The sequence below is a fragment of the Semicossyphus pulcher genome, unplaced genomic scaffold, assembly GCF_022749685.1.
Source record: "Semicossyphus pulcher isolate SPU_LCO1_2020_fin unplaced genomic scaffold, fSemPul1.0.p SCAF_12, whole genome shotgun sequence".
Classification (NCBI taxonomy): domain Eukaryota; kingdom Metazoa; phylum Chordata; class Actinopteri; order Labriformes; family Labridae; genus Semicossyphus; species Semicossyphus pulcher.
This window is the reverse complement of record NW_027211626.1, coordinates 7,788,844-7,806,663: the sequence shown is the minus strand read 5'-3', so window position 1 is coordinate 7,806,663 and position 17,820 is coordinate 7,788,844. Positions and strand designations below refer to the sequence as shown.

At 45.3% G+C, this 17,820-nt stretch overlaps 1 protein-coding gene across 1 annotated transcript in view; it reads right to left on the bottom strand.

The window, feature by feature from the left end:
* Window positions 1-855: 855 nt before the first annotated feature.
* Window positions 856-17,820, bottom strand: part of tet1 (tet methylcytosine dioxygenase 1) — a 35,041-nt gene continuing 18,076 nt past the window's right edge. The window contains exons 3-12 of the mRNA XM_069658364.1: window positions 8,259-10,485; window positions 7,696-7,786; window positions 7,124-7,217; window positions 6,392-6,600; window positions 6,155-6,305; window positions 5,821-5,910; window positions 5,457-5,594; window positions 4,585-4,761; window positions 4,137-4,281; window positions 856-4,038 (exon numbers count right to left, since the gene is read on the bottom strand). Coding sequence (XP_069514465.1) covers window positions 2,999-4,038; window positions 4,137-4,281; window positions 4,585-4,761; window positions 5,457-5,594; window positions 5,821-5,910; window positions 6,155-6,305; window positions 6,392-6,600; window positions 7,124-7,217; window positions 7,696-7,786; window positions 8,259-10,485 — 4,362 coding nt within the window. The 3' untranslated portion in view covers window positions 856-2,998. The remainder of the gene's footprint in view (window positions 4,039-4,136; window positions 4,282-4,584; window positions 4,762-5,456; window positions 5,595-5,820; window positions 5,911-6,154; window positions 6,306-6,391; window positions 6,601-7,123; window positions 7,218-7,695; window positions 7,787-8,258; window positions 10,486-17,820) is intronic.

Genomic DNA, 17,820 nt, shown 5'->3' with positions numbered 1-17,820 from the left:
CTGATTCAGATTCTGCATGCAGCACACAGTGGCGCTCAGCATGTTGCTTCATTATCTCAGTACTTCTTCCTCGATTTGTGTTTTGGTTGCACAGTAATTGTAATAATTATGTGTTGCAAATGTTCTTTTGAATTTGAATGAATTCCTGTAAAGCTCTTGTTTGCTGAAGTTGTTACGGTACTCTGAGTCGGTCATCTCTCAATCGGAAGGTCGGACGTTCGATCCCCACCTCCCTCAGGCTACATGTCGAAGTGTCCTTGGGCAAGACAGTGAACCCCAAATAGCTCCTGGTGGCTATGTGATAACTGGTTGACAGTTGGGCACTTTACATATCAGCCTCTGCTATCAGTGTATGAATGTGTGTATGAATGGGTGAATGTGACATGTAGTTTAAAAGCAGCTGTGACTGGTCGCAAAGACTAGCAAAGCGCTACATAAATACAGTCCATTACTCATCTCACAGAGTAAGTAGCAAATGATCTCCTCCTCAACCTCAACAGTTATTTTAGTAAAAAAAAACATAATTTCTGTACAAAAATTGCTCAAAACAAGAAATGATTCATGCTCAGACAGTAAGAGGACAAAGTCTAAATGACTCAACTGAAATTCCTCAGCAGTGAGTCACGCAGTGCGTTAGTGTGAGAAACTCAGAGAGAGAGAAAAAGTAAAAGGCTTTTTGGCTTTTTGAAGGAATAACCCATAAAATATGTTTTGGTTTTATCCTGTTAAAAAAGGATCAGCCAAATGTTAAAAACTTTATCATCAAACCTAACTTAATAACACAAACACTCTTCCTGGTACATGTGTTCAAACACCCACACAACAAATGAGGACAGAGGAAATCGTGATCAGGTCCAAAATATAAATATGACTTTATTTCACAATCCCGAAAGAGATCAGCCATCCATAAAAGGAATGCTAAATTTAGCCTCATCTCAAGTCTAAACTGGATATACTTTCAGCAACATACAGTAATTCAGTTTCAAAATAAGCAAGATCATCCATTGTCTAAACACCATAAACAGTACAGTAAAAACAATATGGTTCACATACATATTTACAACTTCTCTACTAATAAAAGTTTTTTTTTTCAGGTTTTTAATGCTGGTGCTAGTCGTTAGTTCCTCGTTGATACAAAGACTTTCAGTGTGGACTGAGAGTGTCGCCCACGTTAAATCAATAGAAAAATGTTACAACTTTAAATTTGTCGTGTTGAAAAAAATGTTCTTTCTAAATCGGTTTATTTAAAAAACGGTTTACATTCATTTTATTTTGTGTGTATGTTTCAGAATTGACTAAACCGTGGAAGACATTTGTATTATAGACGGACATCTGCACAATATGTTGCTTAACGTTAATAATGTGAATGGTGGGATATAAATGCATCTCAGTGTGTTGTCAGCCAGTAATCATGCAGAGAAATGATAACACCACCTCTGTATTGAGTCATACATCAGATCAGTGTGTGCTGAGTTTCAAATAAGCACCATGCGAGCACCGTTCGGTTTATAATGTTCGGTCAATGAACTGTATAACCCTGACATCTTGTCCTTTTAGCACCAAAGGAAGGTCAACATGCTTCTCCACCACCAGTGTTAATGTGAAAGGTTGTGATGAAATGTAATTGATGACTTTAAATGAAGAGCTTTTTCTTTCATGGGTACTGAAACATAAAAAAAATCCTGATTCACCAGGAGTCGACGTCGCCTCCTGTATCAGACCCTGTAAAAAAGTGATCTGTAAACAATGTCTTCACAAGGATCGAGCACCCGAATCGTCTTAGGCAAATTGTCTGAACATGATCTGATGTTTGAGTGGTTTTACAATTAAAGCAGAAATAAGAAACAGTTTGATTAGCTGACACAGTTTTGTACTCAAATCCGTAAAAAAAACTGTAATATTCAGTTGACATTTCAGACACTTTGTGATTTCTGTAATTAAACAGAGGTCTTATTAGCACCATCAAAATGTACAGTAAGTTTGTGAAATCCTACAATCACATTGTGCCCCACTTTTGAATTTCTTTTCCAAGAGGTGAACATAAGTGCCAATTATATGAAAAGCACTTCATTGTTGCAGCATTTCACGATTCCTATTATGCTTGATTTCACCAGATATGTATGACATTTTCAATCCAATGAATGCGGAAATACTGTAAATATAAAACCGGGTTCGTCATGCTTAGCTGTCATATATATCTCTATCTGTACATACATAATCAGGCCTATGGATTGGGACCTTTTTCAAGTTAAGGAAAACAAAAAAGTGCTTCTTAATATGCCAAACATAGCTGTGAATAAAAGACAAACCATCCAGATGTAGAGAAAACAAACAAACAACAACAAACCAAAATAAAAGTACGTTTCTTTCATCGCCTGCCGACAGAAGTCGGAGGCAGCAGAAGGAAAAGCACGATGCTACATGTGACAATCTGTAGTAAATATACGACAATATTAGTCTCGTTTTCTACATTATGTGATGTGTTTGCTGAATAGAGGTTACAGTGAGAATGGCACCAATGTAAAAAGCCAAAAGAAGAACCATTGGCTGAAAATAAAGAGCGTAATCCTACTGTACAACATAAAATCTGAGCGTCAACACATAATGCAGGTTATCATAGAAAATCTTGCAGTAAACAGGCTTACACCAGGAATTAAATAGAAATCGTTCTGATCAGAATAAATAATCACATCTTTTTTGTTCTTAATCATGTATATAAAACCAGTTTAAAAACGTCTTTAAAATGCTTCAAAGCACCATCTCTTTACAATAAAAACAACACCGAAAACTCACAGTTAAAAAGCCAACAAACTTTGGTCTTCCTCATCGCTTCCAAGGCAGAGACGAAGAAGGACAAAGTGAAACGGATATTAGAAAAGCACAATGAAAACGACGTAAAAATGAGAGTAGCAGTTTGAAGTTGATTGAGGTAAGGCAGAAGCACAGGGTGTAGGAGTTTTCTGTGTGTGTACGTGTGTGTGTGTGTAAAACATGTCGACTAAGTCCAGCGGTTGTAGGGGCCGGTCACTTGGGTAAGAGCATAAGGGGACACGGTGATGACGCCGTCCCTCGGTAGAGTCCATGCATGACGTGTGGGGACATTCATCATCCTCCTCGCCTCCTCTGCCTCCTCCCCTGCCTCCTCCTCCGCCTCCACACCTCCTCCTCCTTTGCCGTTCGTCGGGCAGTCCTCCATCCTTAACCTCTCTGCCTCCTCCTCCCGTTCTCGTTCCCGCTTGGCCATCTTGGCGTCCCACATGGCCATGCCGTGTCCTGGTTCATTTAAGGACTTGTGCTGGTAGAAGACGAGGGAGATGCGGGTGGGGTGGCTGCGGTTTGGGCGGAGGATAGGGGTGGTGGCGTGGAGCTCCCGCCTCGCACACTCTATCAGGATGGAGCCGTGTGAGGGTGCCACTGCGACTCCGCCTATGTTGTGGTCCAGGAAGTTGTGCTCGCTGTCTGACCACACCTCTTCCTGCTTCACTTCCTCCGGTTCATGAGGGGGAGCTTGCTGGGGAGGGGGGAGAGAGGAGAGTAGAGGGAGGCCATGACCCCTGACCTCCGCCCCGACATCTCCGTCAGCCCTGTGGAGTCCATTGAGCCTGCTGAAGAGGCCCTCAGAGGTAGGTCTGGGGGAGAAGGAGGAGGGAGGAGGCGCACTCCCACTGGGGGAGGGTCTGCGCAGAGGAGAGCAGTGCACCTCGTTGGGCTCAGTTTTAAAAGTACAGGGGTAGTCACTGAGGGCGTTATGTAGAGGTATACGTTCTGACAGAGCGCCGGATGATGGAGAATATCCATTCACGGCGTCACTCACTGTCTTATAATAAAAAGCTGCACCATTCTGTCCAAACTGGAGGCCCGGCAGTCCATGGTGGTTGGAGGAGATGACCTCCTTCTGTGGGCTGACCCCTGCGTCCAGAGTGGAGTAGCTGCTGGTGCTCTGGTTGTAAGTGCCTGGTTGGTTCCTGTCCGGTAGGTACCGTCCAACGCTGGCAGGTCTGGGTGGTACTCTGTAAGAGCTGTAGAAGCCCTGTGGCTCTGCTTTGGATGGAGAAAATACGTGTGATGTAATAACCGATAGTACTATTACTTATTAACAAACATTAATAACATGACCAGAGACTTGGATTAGCTACCTTTGTTGGGGGGTTCACTTTTCACCTTCCCAGGAGTGAGAGGAGTCAGGCCGAGCTTCTTCTCCAGTCTCTCTGCCTGAGCCTTCTGACGAGCTTCTTGTCTTATCTTACGGGCTGATTTCACCGGCTCAGCTAGTAGACGCACCTGAAAAAAACATATTATTTCAAATATGATGCATGCTTTCCATTGTAATTTAATCTTTAATTGGTTTTGAAAGGCTTGGAAGATGGTGCACACATCTTTTTGGTATCAATCTAGACTTATCTTTCATTGATGTAGTACCAAAACGAAACATAACGCATTTAAAGTGTTCATATTTTTGAAGAGTCTCAGACCTCTATATACGGTAACTTTTATATCAGTAACCCCGTGCTCTTCAGTTGCAGTTAGAAGAAAAGACAAACAAAATGTTAATAAATATCAGACGCTGTTTTCCTGTTCACTCACCTCCCGAGGAAAAGAAGACAGAACTTGCAGAGCACCGCTTCGCATCTTCGCCAACTGGCCCTCGAACTGACCGAACTCGTCCCTGTCGGAGATCCTGTAGAGTGGCAGAACGTGGAGCTGCTCATCTTCTGGTATGTTTCGCACTGCACGGTTATCTTCCTTGGTTAAAGTGCAAACCTGAAAAAAAAAGGGATGTAGACAAAAGGAAAGTGATTCAATCACACAATGGGCCATATCCAATCAATCATTAAGGAGATTGAAGCAACATTAGTACCAGTGACCTTTGTGATAAGTTGGAGGGGCGATTAAATACATGATACAGGAGTAGATGGAACAAGGGTCTCCAACCTTTTTTCACCTGAGAGCTACTTTGGAAAAATGAAAGTGGCCAAGAGCTACTTGCTTTACATCGCTGTAATTGCTGGTGGCGCCTCATTCTTCTGTCGACTGAAACGTTCTTACCACAAATGAGGCACACACACTTGAAAACTTGCTTTCCCACTCCCCCTGGAATTGCTAATGCTCCTCACTTTAGCTCAACTAGCGTACAGCATAACTGACCCGACCTGTCGATGGAGGTTGCTCTAACATTGCTGTGATTGCTTAGATTTAGACGTTGACAAACTTGCCAGCATCATTGTTTTTTATTGACAGCTGATCGGCCTATCCTGTTGTTTTGTATCAGAGGGGGTGGGACATCTGTGTATTTAATTTAATTGAAGTGGGAAGAGGCTTTCAAGGTGCATTTATTGTCGTCGGATTTTAGTCGGAGTCTGTGAACCTCTTGGCGAGCTACTGAAATCCAGGTCGTGAGCTACCTGTTGGAGACCCCTGAGAGAGAATAAGTGGTGACTAACTCGTAGCTCACTTACCACAGTGCTGCCGTTATTCATGTTCTGAGTGTCCTTGTGAGCGTGAGCACAGAAATCCACACAGGCTGTGACCCCAGAAAAAGGACGTCCCTCCCTCCTGCCCAGCCGGCAGTCGCTCCCTGCACTCTCATTCTCCACCTGTGAATGGTTAGACATGGGAAGAGTTTGGTTTGTGCTCACGATGGTAAAACATTTGTTGCAAGTTTTGCTTTTAAATATTCTAAGAGGAGTTCTCAAATCTACACGGAGGCTGTTCTAGAGCTTGTGGGCTGTTCAAACTAAATTTAACATCACAACATAAAATGTGAGGAGGCCTGAGAGGGAGTTTGATGGTTATAATGGCCGAGTGTGAGCTGTTTCATACCTGGTTTTGGAAGGCTTCTGGAGCCAGTCTTTTGTATAGTGGTGCGAGGTCAGTGGCAAGATTCTGAAGGTTGCTCTCCAACTTCTCCTCCTAAAAGTAACAGACAGATTTTCATTGTTTAGACTGTTCTCCATACAGATGTGATTGTCATACTCAACATGCGCCACTAGGAGGCAAAAGGTTGGCAAAGATTTAATCAACTTGGTCTGCCTTTAATGCAGATGAAATGCAGAGAAGCAACAGAACAGATCAGGTCAGATTACTTTAAACACCAGGAGAAACAAATGGAAAATATTGTAATGGATCATTTCCTGCAAGCGAACAGCTTCCTCACCTCCTGCGGGTAGTCTCCAAGCAGGCGGAACTTGCGTGGCACTTTGCTGCGGGCAAACTTACAGCCATTGAAGTACATACTCCAGGAGCAGCCGAAGGAAAACGAAGCTCCGCAGGTGTCCGGGTCCAAACCCTGGCACGCACACGTCCGACTGTGGAGATGCAGGTGGAAGATAAAGAGACAAACCAAGCTGGGACGGAGCGATGTCATTGTAAAAGCAATGAAAGAGGTACTCACTCTTCATTGAGGGCACATCGACGGCTGGTGGGGGAGCCGTATTTAAAGAGGGTCTCTGTGAGCTCCTGGTAGAGGTTGTCCGCCACCGGCCGAGGGATTCCCTCCCACGCCAGGATGAGGATCACCAACACAGCCGTGTCACAGTAGTGCCCCGGCCTCCGGCGGACCAAACACAGCAGCTTCTCCTCTTCACTGCCACGCCGGATCACCTGTCAGATGATTGTGCAAACAAGCATGTTAGAACACACTGTAACAGACATATACAGAAAAACAAAAAAAAGATTATTTTTGGCTTTTTTTATTTATAGGACAGCTTAAGCGAGACTGGAAATGTGGGGGGTAGATAGTAGGGGATGACAAGCAGCAAATGATGGGCAGACCAGGAGCCAGGCGATCAGTGCGTCTAGGACTGTAGCCTCTACATGGGGCGCCTGTTCTACCAACTGAGCTACACCAGCGCCCCAAAACAAGCTTTTTTTAAAGAGTTTAAAGACAGTTTTTAAGAAGCTTAATGTTTAGCCGTAAGCTTTGACAAGTCTGTGTTTACAGAGGTTGGAAATGGTTCTCTTTAGGTTATGGTGACAGGGTTCAGGGCAGCTACAGGTTTTTCTGTGGTTGTGGTGAGGGTAAGAATCTGGGAGTGACTTCCTTCTCTGCACCTAAATAAACTATGGTGGGATCCAACATACAGGAGACACATTCAGAACATAAACACAAACACGAGCCACATACCCATTTAGCTATTGGACAGCCCTGGGAGCTCTTTCCTTCTTTCCCAGTGTAAACAACGACTTCAACTCTTACTGCATTCCCTTTGGTACCATACCTGAGACAGAGAAGACACCACAAATGTGTGCTTTAGGCCTGAGAGCACATACCATAACTGAGGGTCATTAAAAGATATTTCTGGAAAAAATGCACAGCAGAGTAGTCCACATTGTTCAGCCCATAAAAAGTAAATTTATATATATCAAAACATTTGACATTTTTTCAGTTATGCGTGCTCGTCAGATGGACTATGATGGACCTCAGCTTGTTTTAAACAGCCTGTTCTCTTGGTTTACGGGCCCCTCGCCTCAGCTCGAGGGGTTTCCTGTTTCAACACGCTGTGTGTGTTTTGTTGTGTGTGCATGTGTGTAGCTCCGACAGGAGGTGAACGTGTCGAGCTAACTCAGCAATGCTTCCCTTTTAATGACAGACTCTTTGGCTGTGAGTCCACCAAGCCTGTGGTCGACTAGTAGGCCGGTTGGTTGGAAGACACCCACATGTGCAGAGTATAAATACAGTGGTAGGAGTCACCCTACCTGTTCTCCATCAACTCTCTCACTGCAGCAACATTCGGTCCTGCCCCAAGATGTGTGTAGTAAGGGCCTTCCTCCTTTTCAATGATTTGGTCTGTGAGAAAAGACGACACAATCTGTTAGATATCACGTAGAAGTGTCCTTGAAATAGCAGAATAAAGGAAGTAGATTCAGACAGAACTTTCATGACCAGAGAGAGACGGGTGCGATTCCACTATTTTAAAGTTTGGAGTGGTGGACAAAGTACGTGTAGCTGGATCTAACATCAGGGGCCACCGTCTTGGAAGTCCACATTTGAAGACCAAATACATCAAAACAGGCCAACAAGGCTTATCAAAGTATCCGAAAGCCTCCTCCAAATATGGCAGAGATATGTGGCCTCCTTTTGCTTGAATTGGCCCCTGAATTAGGACACAGCTTGTGGGTGTTTGTGTGTATTTGAATCAGAAGGGAAACGGGAAAATGTGTTAGTTTGAGGTCAAAGAACTGCAGTGGGAAATAGTCACAAAGTATCACACGGGCACAAGCCACAGACTTCTAGAGAGTCTAAGGTAGCACCAACTCACCCACGCATTGACAGGATGGAAGATCAGACAGTTTTTTGGAAGGTGTATTGAGCAAGTTCTTGGTAGGTGTATCCAGAAAACTCATAGGAGACTCCAGAAAACTGTTGACGTTGTTCTTGATAGGAGTCGACTCCGCAGAGTCTCCGTCAGTAGCCGTGGACAGGACAGTGACCGGTCCTGACCTCTCCAGCTTGTAGTAGCCCTGCTGGCTCGGAGGAGGGGACCGCGGAGCTCCTGAGAAGCCGTTAGCCAGGCCGTGGTGCCCAGTGGTGTGGCTGAGGAAAGTGGTATTAGCTGGGCTGGCGTTGGGATCAGCACCGTTGGCCTGAGCTACCTGAGATAACAAATTCCTTTCACACTCCGGCCCTGGTCCTGCAGCGTGACCATTGCATGGACTGTGTTGATGGAGTGGACCATTTGAAAAGGTCCATGGCTGGTTGTCTAGACCAGGAGTGTGGTGGATCCTGTAGTTATGAGTCTGCTGCCCGGCGAGGGCTGCATTGTGTGCGTTGCTGTGATAGATGAGTTGCCTCCTCTCCTCCTGAGCCTCGGCCAAGTATCTCTTCAGGTCAATTTGAGTCTGAGGCAGAAACAGGTTCCTCTTGTGGTGAAGGCCTGATTTCCCCTGTGGGAGGACCTTCTGGCCTCTGCCCCTGTGTGGCGTCCCTCCATTCGGGATGCGTTTCGATAGCGGGGTCCTGCAGTTGTTTCCCTCATCACTTTTCTTCTTCCTGGGTTTGGAAGGGGTAGTTTTTGTTTTCTTCACAAGAGGCTTTTTCTGATTGGGGGATTGCTGGGAGTTGTAGTTGTATTTAATGGCCGACACAGGTGTTCCTTTTGGAGGGTTGTTCTCCGACAGCTGGTGGTGTCGGGACTGGATGATGAAGGCAAGGTCTGCCAGCTGAGCTGCCACCTCCTCCTCATCTCTGTTTCTCCCTGCTTTACCAACAACCCTGTCCTCCTGATACACCCGCTCATGATCTTTTCTGAACTTCATGTCACTTGGATCTTTGTAGCAGCATTCAGTCTTGATGACACGAGAACCAAAGCCATTCTCTTTAATACCCAAGGTCATTTTATCACCGCCTGAGCTGGCGTCTAAGAGATCCTGCAGGGACAGCTTTGTGTTGGAGCTGGGCCCCTGGGAGCTCTGGATGACATTCCCTTGTCTGGCCACAGGAGGGCGTATGACTGACGTCTGGTGTAGTGGTGAGCTGATGACGGAGACTTTGTTGTAGCGGATAGCTGCTGTGGGTTTGGCTTCTGACAGGGTTGTATTTGTATTGGAGGTTGAAAATGAGGCAGTAGGAGTAGAAACGGGATGTTCACACTTATTTTCAGCTTTAATGGACCCTGGGGTGCTTTGAGGTATAGCTGCCAGTTGAGTCAAGGCCTCAATAGCAATAGCTTGTTCAAAACTAAGATTTCTCCTTTCTGCCAAAGACTGCACGCTTGGCAGCAAGACACTTGGAGGAGGCTCACTTTTGATAGGCTGGGGAGTCCTTTGCAGGGTAACAGGAGTGCTTTTCTGACACAAGTCATTCTTTAAGTCCTCGGGCTCTTTTTTGATGAAGTGCAAATCTGGCGGCTCTTTTTTGATGGAGCAAAGGATGGAAGAACGGGAGCTGAAAAGCTTTTCTTCCAGTCCCTTCCTCTCCGTGACGGACAGACACACCACAGCCGCCAGCGTGGACAGCGGGTCTTCGTAGACCTCATTGTCATCACTCAGCTTAGAGGTGGCCTGCTCTGCGATCCACGTCCACGGCTCCTCCAGTTTGATCTTCTTCAGAGGAACTGACGCGTCACCTGGAGGAGACGTGGGTCCACTCTCAGAGCAGTCTTTCGGGATTGCAGCTATTATAGTCCTTTGAGGCTCCGATGCAATCATAGTCCTTTTAAACGTAGATTTCGGATGAGATAGTGACCCAGTGGTCATATTAGCACCGTTAGCTTTCGTCTCAGCAGAACCATTCTGAATAGTCACAGAAGAGCATACATGTTGGTGACGTGCAACGCCGGTCAGCTCGAGTCCGGGTTCTCTTTTAACAAGTGCTGGCCGTCCGCCTTCGTCCGAGGCCAGGTTGTGGGTGAGCGAGTGGGTGATGTGGGGAGATTGTTTATGAGGTATGTGGCCTTCCTCCCCCTCATCCTCCTCTGCTGCTGCCGTGTGGGTTTCATCCATCTGTGCCTTGCCTTTGCCATTGACCGACCCAGTTTCTGGAACCACCTGAGACAGAGAGACATAGAGAGAGAGAAACAAGAAGAGAGATGTGACTCAACGCGCTTTGGCAGTACACGGTTACTCAGCTTGTTCTAAACAGTCACGGTACACACAGCACAACAGATTGCCTCTCAACATGGCATGGGCATCTGCTGCAGCCACTATCAAGACTGTGGAAAATATTACGGCATGCGAAAACAAAGAATCTGCTTTCTTTAGATCTTGACCAAACAATCTCGAAGTGGAGCTAATCAGAAGTTAAACTGCGTTCACAGTCGAGCCTTCAATCACGACTACATTCCTGCCTGAGCTGCGGAGTGTTGAGCGCTGCAGACTCACAGGTAGCTCAGAGCCAACGGGTAAACACCAGGAGTCACGCACAGTTCAGGATTGCGTCACTACTCGGGGGTTACTGAGGGCATGGGACCAATGTGCATATACATGTTGTGTTTGTGCTGGCTTTGTAGGTGTGTTCCGGTGAGCGAAAGCACATGTGATTATTAACACTGCAGGCCTGCCATGCTAACCCCTCTGCATTGCAAAGTAAGTGATTAACCCATTTTGCATCTTGTCCAGACACAGTGCAGCTACAGCACTGCTTGACCCTTCAGCTGAGGGGGATCCGCTCTGCCAGCAGAGCGATGACCATCCAAAGGTCCACAGTATTGACATATTGATCACCCCGAAGAGCCGCGTTCCATACAAAATACCACAGACTGTCTTAAGTGCACATTAATAGCCACAACCCCCATCAGCAGGAAGGGTGGAAATACAAGTTATAGCACCTTTTCAAGCATATAAGGACATCTCATTGCTACTGAAATGTGCCTGAATATTGCAGTTTATATGTTGTTCAAGAAAACAAAAGGGCATTAAATCAAGCATTTGCAGCGTTTCTGCAACGTGATATGTAAAAGCCCCTTTTCATTATCTTACGCGAGTCGAGCCGCTTCTTATTTTGGATTTAAGCAGCATCATTTGCACAAATTAAAGCCTTCAGCAGTGAAAGAATGATTAGAAACGTTGCAGCGTGACAAAGATAAAAAAAAACACACTGCCTCATGTGCCAAGACTCAGCTGACAAAAGGATCTTAAACTCCGTTAAAGAGCTGGAGGATATGTGTGCATTACTGAGAGCCGTGTGTGCGCTGTGTATTTATGCGTGTGTGAAGCATCCGATTTTCCCTCTAATGAACTAACACGACTGCAGGGAAGCTTTAGATCTGTTCTTTATCACTGTTTACCTGGCATAAACACCCATTAAACTCCTTCACTGCCACTGTTTAATGCAGTTTACAGCAGGAGACGTGCGCTCAAAGCTGACAGATCAAGAGCAAGCAGCGGCAGCACTTCAATATAAACCAGACTCCTATGAACCCACAGACCAAACGGAAAACGCTCGAGTTTATCAGCTACATGTGCTCTGTTCAGCTCTTTTCTTCTATCAGCAGACTTAAGGTGATAATCTGGAAGATTTTCATGTAAATAAATGTCTGTTAAGTCTCCATGTATCGCCGAATGAGGTAACACAATGGTGATTGAGCCTATGGCCCACTGATGAAAGCCTTTGCATTTGCAGTATTGTGGACTGGGTGTCTGGTGCGACATTCGCAGAAAAAATCACAAGCAGCGCCCAGTTAGTGACACGTTTTCCATCACCCAGCAGTGGTTGGTCTGCCAGAGAGGGTAGGCGGAGCTAAGCGGCTGCTTTTCCGGTCTCTGCAAGTGTTGCATAAACTAAATAAGTAATCTACTATGGCTGAACAAACAAAGAAAAGATGGATGACTACAGATACAACTTCAAAAATAAGTGAAAATCCAAAGAAAAAGAAACAAATTGGACGCTCAGATGAAGCAAACAGTCTAAAAAGGAAAGTGACCGTCAGCGAGGAAAATCAAGAGTTACAACCGTTACAACGGGACACTGTCTGGATATCTGGGAAGTGTGCTCCCGCAATTACCGTTTATCGCCAGAGGTGTCGCGTGCGATGTTCTGGTAATGGTTATTTGTGAATGTTCCTTTTAATAGCAGGAGAACGTTCTCTGAAAACATCTTCAGAAAGTTGCATTTGCAAAATCACATTTAAGAACCGTTTTATAAATCACGTTCTGATAGTTTGGGCCGTACTAACATCCTGAAAAGATCCTCAGAATGTTGCAGTGAGCATGTTCTACCTTTGTTTTTATGTAACGTCGAGCAAATGTTTTATAAAAGGCGTTCTGACGTCCCAGGCCTCGATAACATCCTGAACACTTCTTCAGAATGTTGCAGTTAAAACGTTTTGTCTCTGTTTAAGTTTTAACGTTACAAGAACTTCATTTGAACATCCTTAAAACGTTCTTTGAACATTAGATTAAAACGTTTTCTTTCAAACGTAATTAGAGCTTGTAGTTATGTAAGCCAGTGTTATGGGAACGTTCCCTGCTAGCTGGGTAACCTATATAGAAACATAAGGCACTTATAAATCATTTTATCTAAAGCATCTTCCATCCTTCTACCGAGGCAAGACAGTGATCTTACTAATGAGAGCTGTTGCACAAGGACACCTGTGGGGAATCGAACCAGTAACCCTGCATTTATCTAAGACTTGCCCCACCTATTGAGCTTAATGTAATACTGTACTATAAAGTACTAAATTATACTGCTTCTTTACTCCTGCTTAAAATCTACCCAAAGGTGGAGCTGGGGTTCGTCTGCTCAAAATGTTCAGAGTCATCCACCATAAGAATGGAAACAGTGTGTGTGACTTGCAGGCATGTAGAGTGAAAGAAGAATTGAGCCTTGTGACTTGCCACATGTGATGGCCGTTGAGCAAAGTCATGATCTTTCATTTATGAGGAAGAAGGCACTGGTTATTATAGATCGAGGAGACCTCCAGAGCTGAGAGCACTCAGTCTAAGATGGAAAACAAAAAGGTGTTGGAGTCAGCGCTGGGGTCTAAGAGGATTAATACTGAGCAATCTGCTGCTAAGTTTAAAGAGGGTTGTTAGTGAACACAAGGAGATCTGTTACTGGGCTGTTTCTTTGGTATGCTAACTGACTCTAAACTGAGCCTGTGTTTGGATTGGTGGATCTGACACCCAAGAAGCTTCTGTGGAAAATGTCCTGCGTTGGATTCAATGGAGAACGTGATGACAAGCAAGATATTGTTGTCGCGGAAAGAGAGAAAAACAGCAATATTTGTTCAGGCTGTTAAGACAATTGAAGCCAATGTCCCTGGAACAAGTTCTACCTCTTTTGCAATAAGTATTTCCAGTCTTTTGTGTGAAATCCATAAAACATGCTGATCTAGCTAGAAGCCCTTGTTTTTTTTACTTGGGAGAGGGCAATGGGGAATCTTGACTGTACCACTGTTATATTCTTATTTCTCTTTTATTTAACCAGGAAAAGCCTAAAAATCTCTTTTTCAACAGTGTCCTGGCAGCAGCAGAACCTTTCAAACACTGAGCAGCCACACATACAAACATAACACAGAATACATGACCATAATACAATTAAAGACATGACAAGTGAAACCAGTCAAACTTTGTCAAGCAGAACATCTACAGTCAGATGTGTCAGCCTCCAAGTTACTCAAGAGCACCTTAAAAGCATCCAGTTCCAAAGTTTAGTCCCAGGTCGTTTTGTATTTCACTCCAAGTAAAGGGAGCGGCAAACTCAAACGCCCTTTTCCCCGGTTCAGTTCTGACCTTTGGGACAGACAGCGAGAGCAGGTCCTGGGGCCGAAGACTGTAAGCTCCTGCACTCTTCTGACTGATGCATTTTAGAAGCTATGACATGTATATATAGATGGACAACGCGTCTCCATCTGCTCCCATTGTACGAAATTGATGCCAAAATAGCCCCTGTGATAGGCGCTGCCATCTTGCGATGGTGACGTCATATGGAGCCAGAGACTGCGCAGTAGAGATCGGCAAGTGAAGCGGCTGTAGCCACTTCCGCTAACCCAAACACACACTTAACTTAACTAAAACAGCAAGGATCCCGCACGCCGGCGTGTTTAACATCAGTGTTGGTCTGAGGTTAACGTTCACAGGTATGGAAACCTCGATGACTGTAGTGATTGTTTTAGTTACGTTTCTACTCGCGGATCGTCCTCGGCTCTGCTCACCCTGAACTGATCGGCTGCAGGAGCCTAATTTGTCAACAGAGCTGTCAATCATCATTTTGACAGCATCAATTAACTAATCAAAAATAAACTTGTCAGAAAAATGCACTTGGACGTAAATCAGCATGATAATAACTAACTATAATGACAGAAACTATGTTTGAGAAAAATGTATTGTATTTTGATTTGATAGTTTGAGCCATGTCCCACCTGTTAACATGGAGGAGGCGGGCTTTATGACCTATACTGCAGCCAGTCAGCAGGGGGCGATAGAGAGGGTTTGGCTTCACTTTTAGGGAGCTGTCATGTTGTCCATCTTTTTATACAGTCTATATTTAGAAGGTAAGAGGGAAGCATACCTAAGATCGACTTTTAATAAGAATACGGCAGTGTTTTAGTCTACGTGTGGACAAAGCAGACCATCCGACACGTGCAAACAGTGATGAGTGAGGGCTTTAAAGTTAGTGCTGAACCTAAGTGCTCCCTTACACACGGTGTCCAGAGCATGCAAGCTTTGGGAGGAGGCGTGCATGTAAAAAACATCACCGCAGACAGCGTTGCTTTAAGTATGTCAACAGTTCACCACATTGTGTATGTTCTGGTTTACCTCCACACAGGAATTCAAGGCAAATACACTAGAAAACAATCTCCTAGAGGTGTTTTTCCTTTGTGTCGAGGTTGAACTCTTGTTTGACAATGAAAGCGGGACTTACAGTGACCACAGAACTGTTCGTGATGAATTAAAACCGGAGATTAGACATGATTAAACTGTGTGAGCTAAATCATCACTAAGTCTTCCCACTGATGTGGTTTTCCCGATCCCGCTCCGATCCATTTCGCTTTCCTCCCCCGGTCCACAGCACTCCTCGTGGCTGTCAGGACTGTTGCCTTACTACAACTCAAAAACACGCTGCTGATGCAACAGATAGCTGGAGCTCAGGCTGAGGCAATCCCGAACCTGCCAATGCAACAGGGCCCCGAGATACGCGCTTCCTGCACAGCGTGTGGAAGTGACCCACCACGACGTTTAAATGGAAGCGCGAGAAAACGGGCGAAAAAGACGGGGAGAGAGACGGAGAGGGAGAAGGCAGCGTGTCTGCCACAATAAACTGCTTTCAATAACAAAGCAGCACTGGCCGGCTTCCAGCACTGCACCAGACTCACGCGTGTCTCCATGCATGTGTATGTGTGTGCGTCCAAGTGACATCAAAGTACACCCCCCTGTTTTTAATTATGTCACATTTTAGGCTTGTGATAGCAGAAAAGCCTGCTGCAGGATGCAAAGAGGCATGTGCTCTCAGTTAGACTCTGGGGAGCGCTGGGTCTGTGATGTGTTAGGGCTGCGTCTTTGTGTTGTGCTTGTTCTGTCTGCCTCAGGGTGTCTGAAGTCACTCACACTGCACTGTGGTATTGGTTTGAATGCAAACACTGTCGCCTTCTTTTATCTTAGACAAATACGTAACCAAACTGCTGCGCCTGTCACTGCTTACAAAATCAACAAAACACATGCTGGAGTAGCTAAGGGAGAGTGCGTTACACAAACACACGCTCAGAGACCAACGCTAAGCAACAGAAGTGTGACCGCCAGCGCCACATGAATCCTAACAACCCCCCCCCCACACACACACTCTGTAATAGGTCTCCAAGGAAGTTAGAAGAAGTGTGCATCTATTATTATCTTAACAACACACACACCTGAATACAAACACCTCAGATGAACCACTCTGACAGAAAAGAGCGGATAGGGTAGGATCTCCACCTCGCAAAACAATTTCACAACTCTGAAAAAGCTCACTTCCTTCCTGGCCAAGAGTGTGAGTAGTGGTTTGTGTGCGTACTCTGCGAACACGTGAGAATTTCCTTCATTCATTGAGAGAGAGGGCTTCCTGTCGGCGCTGAGCTCAATGTCACGTAGGCAACACGCGAAACACGCTACAGAATAAAAGGAAATCAAAAAGGCCTTAAAGGTGGGAAATACACCTAGAGAACTACAGACATGAATCAGAGCTTAATTAACCATTAAATTATAAGAGCTCCTCCACAAACCGCACAATTACAACACCATTACTACGACAGCCAAACAAGTAAGCCTGCCAAATTAGTTACGACCAAAAGCTTGCAGGCGCGCCACTTCTCCACGAAAGAGTCAGAAAACAGCAGGTGCAGAAATATGGCTGTCCAAAACCACTGCAAGAAAGAAAAGAGGAAGCAAAGAGACTCCTCATACAGCACAGAACATACATGCAACTGGGGGAAAGAGGAGAGGGGATGTCTGTTACTGTGGAAACTGACCTCTTTATTGCTGACTTTGTTGTCACATCCTTTAAACCCACCTGGAAAAGACAAGCCAAACACTCACGCACAGAAGTCCTCGGTGCCTCAGTGGGAACAATAACAACAGCAGCGTCCAAGTAAAGCTCTCCAATCAGCTAAATCCAGAGTGGCATAATGAGAGAGACAACAGAGGATAACCTCTAGATGAGCTCCACTGTAGCTGCCCCCATCTGCAGCGAGACAATAGACCCCAGGGTTTACCTTGTCCGTCCTCGGGAGAAGCCCCTCCGGTTTAGGCAGCATATCCCTAAAAGGTATTGGTGGCCATCTTGCTTCGCCTTCCTTCAGCCTCAAAAGAAAACGCTGGCTACAGTAGCCGTGCGCAGGGCAAAGCTCCTGGGTGTCATGACTAGGGCGACTGTGAGCCGCTGTAGCAAAGTGCAGCTACAGCAGACGCACACACACTCGCTGCACACACACACAGACATATAGACACACACACGTAAGGGATGCCTTTCGCAGACGCAGACAGAGACTCATCAGCCAATGGCGTGAGGACCTTAGCGGCTTGTAAATTATCTTCCATGCCTAGACTCTCCTAAACAAAGGATCCCCTATGTGGGCTCTTTACTCCAGCCCTACACACATGGACTGGAGGCAAGCTGTGGAACGGATACTGCACACATGCTGGATCTGGATCAGAGAAAAACAACTCCATCAGCACGGAGGTGTTAACCCCTGAAGCTGCTCACCAACACTCCCCTTTGGGCTCCGGGTGATTTCCACAGGATTACTTTGACAAAATGATGAAACAATTAAATCGAACAGATTTAATTAGTAATTTGAGAATAACCTAAACCATAACTCTAAACATTACCTTTTTTTTTTTTTTTTAAAAGGCAAAAATAAGCCAAATGCTTCTTTATATCCTCATAAACATTTTTTTTAGCTAATACAA